The 5000-nt window shown below is 44.5% G+C and overlaps 1 protein-coding gene across 1 annotated transcript in view; it reads left to right on the forward strand.

Moving 5' to 3' along the window:
* LOC127923199 (high affinity cAMP-specific and IBMX-insensitive 3',5'-cyclic phosphodiesterase 8B-like) overlaps nucleotides 1-5000 on the forward strand; it is a gene marked incomplete at its 3' end in the record, with an annotated part of 18397 nt that overhangs the window by 2806 nt on the left and 10591 nt on the right. The window contains exons 2-4 of the mRNA XM_052507139.1: nucleotides 28-105; nucleotides 1841-1911; nucleotides 4320-4484. Of these exons, the coding sequence (XP_052363099.1) occupies nucleotides 1867-1911; nucleotides 4320-4484 (210 nt within the window). The remainder of the gene's footprint in view (nucleotides 1-27; nucleotides 106-1840; nucleotides 1912-4319; nucleotides 4485-5000) is intronic.

Below are 5000 nucleotides of genomic sequence, written 5' to 3' on the forward strand. Positions count from 1 at the left end.
TGTGTGTGTGTGTTATCCCCTCCCTAGACATCCAGTCCAGTAAGCATAAGGACCGGAGGAAAGGCTCGTTGGACGTCAGATCGACTACGTCTCGAGGGAGCGATGGTGAGAGGAGAGGAGAGGAGAGGAGGGAGGGAGGGAGGGAGCGATGGTGAGAGGAGAGGAGAGGAGGGAGGGAGGGAGGGAGCGATGGTGAGAGGAGAGGAGGGAGGGAGGGATGGTGAGAGGAGAAGAGGGAGGGATGGTGAGAGGACTGAGGGAGGGAGGGAGGGTGAGAGGAGAGGAGGGAGGGATAGGGAGGGAGGGAGGGTGAGAGGAGAGGAGGGAGGGATGGTGAGAGGAGAGGAGGGAGGGAGGGAGCGATGGTGAGAGGAGAAGAGGGTGAGAGGGGGGAGGGAGGGATTGTGAGAGGTCTGAGGGGGGAGGGAGGGATGGTGAGAGGACTGAGGGAGGGAGGGAGGGTGAGAGGGGGGAGGGATGGTGAGAGGACTGAGGGGGGAGGGAGGGATGTGGAGGGAGGGAGGGAGGGTGAGAGGAGGGAGGGAGGGAGGGTGAGAGGACTGGGACAGAGAGGGAGGGAGCGATGGTGAGAGGACTGGGACAGAGAGAGAGGGAGGTATGGTGAGAGGACTGGGACAGAGAGGGAGGGAGGGAGTGATGGTGAGAGGACTGGGACAGAGAGGGAGGGAGGGAGCGATGGTGAGAGGACTGGGACAGAGAGAGAGGGAGGGAGGGAGTGATGGTGAGAGGACTGGAACAGAGAGGGAGGGAGGGAGTGATGGTGAGAGGACTGGGACAGAGAGGGAGGGAGGGAGTGATGGTGAGAGGACTGGGACAGAGAGGGAGGGAGTGAGTGATGGTGAGAGGACTGGGACAGAGAGGGAGGGAGGGAGCGATGGTGAGAGGACTGGGACAGAGAGGGAGGGAGGGAGCGATGGTGAGAGGACTGGGACAGAGAGGGAGGGAGGGAGCGATGGTGAGAGGACTGGGACAGAGAGGGAGGGAGGGAGTGATGGTGAGAGGACTGGGACAGAGAGGGAGACTGTGGAACTATTCTAGAGAACAGAGTTACAAATGAACATGATCACTATTATTATTCTACTTGTTTATTGGACACATCTTTGGAGATGGATACTAGTGAGGAACAAGCCAGTGTCGTGGTGTCTACGGGGTAGTCTTCCTCTCCTCGTCTTCCTCTCCTAGTCTTCCTCTCCTCATCTTCCTCTCCTCGTCTTCCTCTCCACGTCTCTCCTCGTCTTCCTCTCCTCGTCTTCCTCTCCACGTCTCTCCATGTCTCTCCTCCTCTTCCTCTCCTCATCTTCCTCTCCTAGTCTTCCTCTCCTCGTCTTCCTCTCCTCGTCTTCCTCTCCACGTCTCTCCACGTCTCTCCACGTCTTCCTCTCCTCGTCTTCCTCTCCACGTCTTCCTCTCCTGATCTTCCTCTCCACATCTCTCCATGTCTCTCCTCCTCTTCCTCTTCCTCTCCTCCTCTTCCTCTCCTGATCTTCCTCTCCACGTCTCTCCATGTCTCTCCTCCTCTTCCTCTCCTCCTCTTCCTCTCCTGATCTTCCTCTCCACGTCTCTCCATGTCTCTCCTCCTCTTCCTCTTCCTCTCCTCTTCTTCCTCTCCTGATCTTCCTCTCCACGTCTCTCCATGTCTCTCCTCCTCTTCCTCTCCTCGTCTCTCCTACTTTCCTCTTTTAGTCACTTTGTAGACCTCATTTAATGCAGGCAGGTTCCCGTTAGTAAAACTAGTAAAACAGTCCTGTGTTATTGGCTGCTGAACGTATCAGTTGGGTATAAAGCTCAGTGGTGGTTGAGTTTGTCCTCATGTTTCCAGGCAGTTCCCAGAGAAGACACTCCTCCATGGCCAGAATCCACTCCATGACCATCGAAGCTCCAATCACCAAGGTGCCTACGTTTCATACAATGACTTACAGAACTCTGTCATTTACTACACAGTCATACAGTCATATAGTCATATAGGATATCTGTGGTACTTTAAGTTCTGTCACATGACCACTCCTAGTCCTCAAGGTGCTGTCACATGACCACTCCTAGTCCTCAAAGTTCTGTCACATGACCACTCCTAGTCCTCAAAGTTCTGTCACATGACCACTCCTAGTCCTCAAGGTTCTGTCACATGACCACTCCTAGTCCTCAAGGTTCTGTCACATGACCACTCCTAGTCCTCAAGTGTTCTGTCTGTCTGTCTGTCTGTCTGTCTGTCTGTCTGTCTGTCTGTCTGTCTGTCTGTCTGTCTGTCTGTCTGTCTGTCTGTCTGTCTACAGCTGCATCAGGTTAGTTCTGGCAGTAGGAACTACCATTGTCCCGCCTCTCCTCAGTCTCTGTAGTAGAAACAAGTTGTAATAAATGTTTCAGAAAGAGTTGAGTAAATTCAACCTCTGCTATTTTATAATTCAGGTTTTATTGTGTTGCCTCTCTCTCTCTCTCTAACCATGATATATCTCTCTCTCTCTCTAACCATGATATCTTTCTCTCTCTCTCTAACATGATATATTTCTTTCTATCTCTCTAACATGATATCTTTCTTTCTATCTCTCTAACATGATATCTTTCTCTCTCTCTAACATGATATCTTTCTTTCTATCTCTCTAACATGATATCTTTCTTTCTATCTCTCTAACCATGATATCTGTATTTCTCTATCTAACCATGATATCTTTTTCTTTCTTTCTCTCTATCTAAACATGATATCTTTATTTCTCTCTCTAACATGATATCTTTCTTTATTTCTCTCTCTATCTAAACATGATATCTATCTTTCTCTCTATCTAAACATGATATCTTTATTTCTCTCTCTAACATGATATCTTTCTTTCTATCTCTCTAACATGATATCTTTCTTTCTATCTCTCTAACCATGATATCTTTCTTTCTCTCTATCTAAACATGATATCTGTCTTTCTCTCTCTCTAACCATGATATCTGTCTTTCTCTCTCTAACCATGATATCTGTATTTCTCTCTATCTAAACATGATATATTTCTTTATCTCTATCTAACATGATATCTTTCTCTCTCTCTAACATGATATCTTTCTTTCTCTCTCTCTCTCTAACATGATATCTTTCTTTCTCTCTCTCTCTCTAACATGATATCTTTCTTTCTATCTCTCTAACCATGATATCTGTATTTCTCTATCTAACCATGATATCTTTCTTTCTTTCTCTCTATCTAAACATGATATCTGTATTTCTCTCTCTCTAACATGATATCTTTCTATCTCTCTATCTAAACATGATATCTGTATTTCTCTCTATCTAAACATGATATCTTTCTTTCTATCTCTCTAACATGATATCTTTCTTTCTATCTCTCTAACCATGATATCTGTATTTCTCTATCTAACCATGATATCTTTCTTTCTCTCTCTCTATCTAAACATGATATCTTTATTTCTCTCTCTAACATGATATCTTTCTTTCTATCTCTCTAACCATGATATCTTTCTTTCTCTCTATCTAAACATGATATCTTTATTTCTCTCTCTAACATGATATCTTTCTTTCTATCTCTCTAACATGATATCTTTCTTTCTCTCTATCTAAACATGATATCTGTATTTCTCTATCTAACCATGATATCTTTCTTTCTCTCTATCTAAACATGATATCTTTATTTCTCTCTCTAACATGATATCTTTCTTTCTCTCTCTCTATCTAAACATGATATCTGTATTTCTCTCTATCTAACCATGATATCTTTCTTTCTCTATCTAACATGATATCTTTCTCTCTATCTAAACATGATATCTTTCTTTCTCTCTCTCTATCTAAACATGATATCTTTCTTCTCTCTCTAACATGATATCTAAACATTTATTTCTATCTCTCTAACCATGATATCTGTATTTCTCTATCTAACCATGATATATTTCTTTCTCTCTCTCTAACATGATATCTTTCTTTTCTTTCTCTATCTAACATGATATCTTTCTTTCTCTCTCTCTAACATGATATCTTTCTTTCTCTCTCTCTAACATGATATCTTTCTTTTCTCTCTCTCTAACCATGATGATATTTCATGATTCTTTCTCTCTATCTAAACATGATATCTTTCTTTTCTCTCTCTCTAACCATGATATCTCTCTATCTAACCATGATATCTCTCTATCTAACTATGATATCTCTCTATCTAACCATGATATCTCTCTATCTAACCATGATATCTCTCTATCTAACTATGATATCTCTCTATCTAACCATGATATCTCTCTATCTAACCATGATATCTCTCTATCTAACAATGATATCTCTCTATCTAACCATGATATCTGTGTTACCATTCACCCTCCAGGTGATCAACATCATCAACGCAGCCCAGGAGTCTAGTCCAATGCCCGTAGCAGAGGCCCTGGACCGGGTCCTGGAGATCCTGAGGACCACAGAGCTCTACTCTCCTCAGCTGGGCACCAAGGAGGAAGACCCTCATACTAACGACCTGGTGGGAGGACTGATGACGGTAAAGGTCGGGGGTTAGGGGTCAATAGATGCAGAGCTCTAGTGTACGTGAGCCTGTTTATGTCTCTGTTTAGTGTGTGTGTGTGTGTGTGTGTGTGTGTGTGTGTGTGTGTGTGTGTGTGTGTGTGTGTGTGTGTGTGTGTGTGTGTGTGTGTGTGTGTGTGTGTGTGTGTGTGTGTGTGTGTGTGTGTGTGTGTGTGTGTGTGTGTGTGTGTGTGTGTGTGTGTGTGTGCCGTAGCAGAGTAGAGAGAGTGCCAAGTTGGCAGTCTTGGCTGCTGCCTCAGAGGAAGTGTTAGATTGTCCTTTGTGCTCCAGTAAGCTGGAGAGGATAGGCCACACATACACACACTGAGACATACATACACACTGAAACATACACACACTGAGACACACACACACACACTGAGACATACATACACACTGAAACATACACACACTGAAACACACACACACACTGAAACAAACACACACACTGAAACACACACACACACTGAAACACACACACTCACTGAAACAC

The sequence above is a fragment of the Oncorhynchus keta genome, unplaced genomic scaffold, assembly GCF_023373465.1.
Source record: "Oncorhynchus keta strain PuntledgeMale-10-30-2019 unplaced genomic scaffold, Oket_V2 Un_contig_28757_pilon_pilon, whole genome shotgun sequence".
NCBI classification, from domain to species: domain Eukaryota; kingdom Metazoa; phylum Chordata; class Actinopteri; order Salmoniformes; family Salmonidae; genus Oncorhynchus; species Oncorhynchus keta.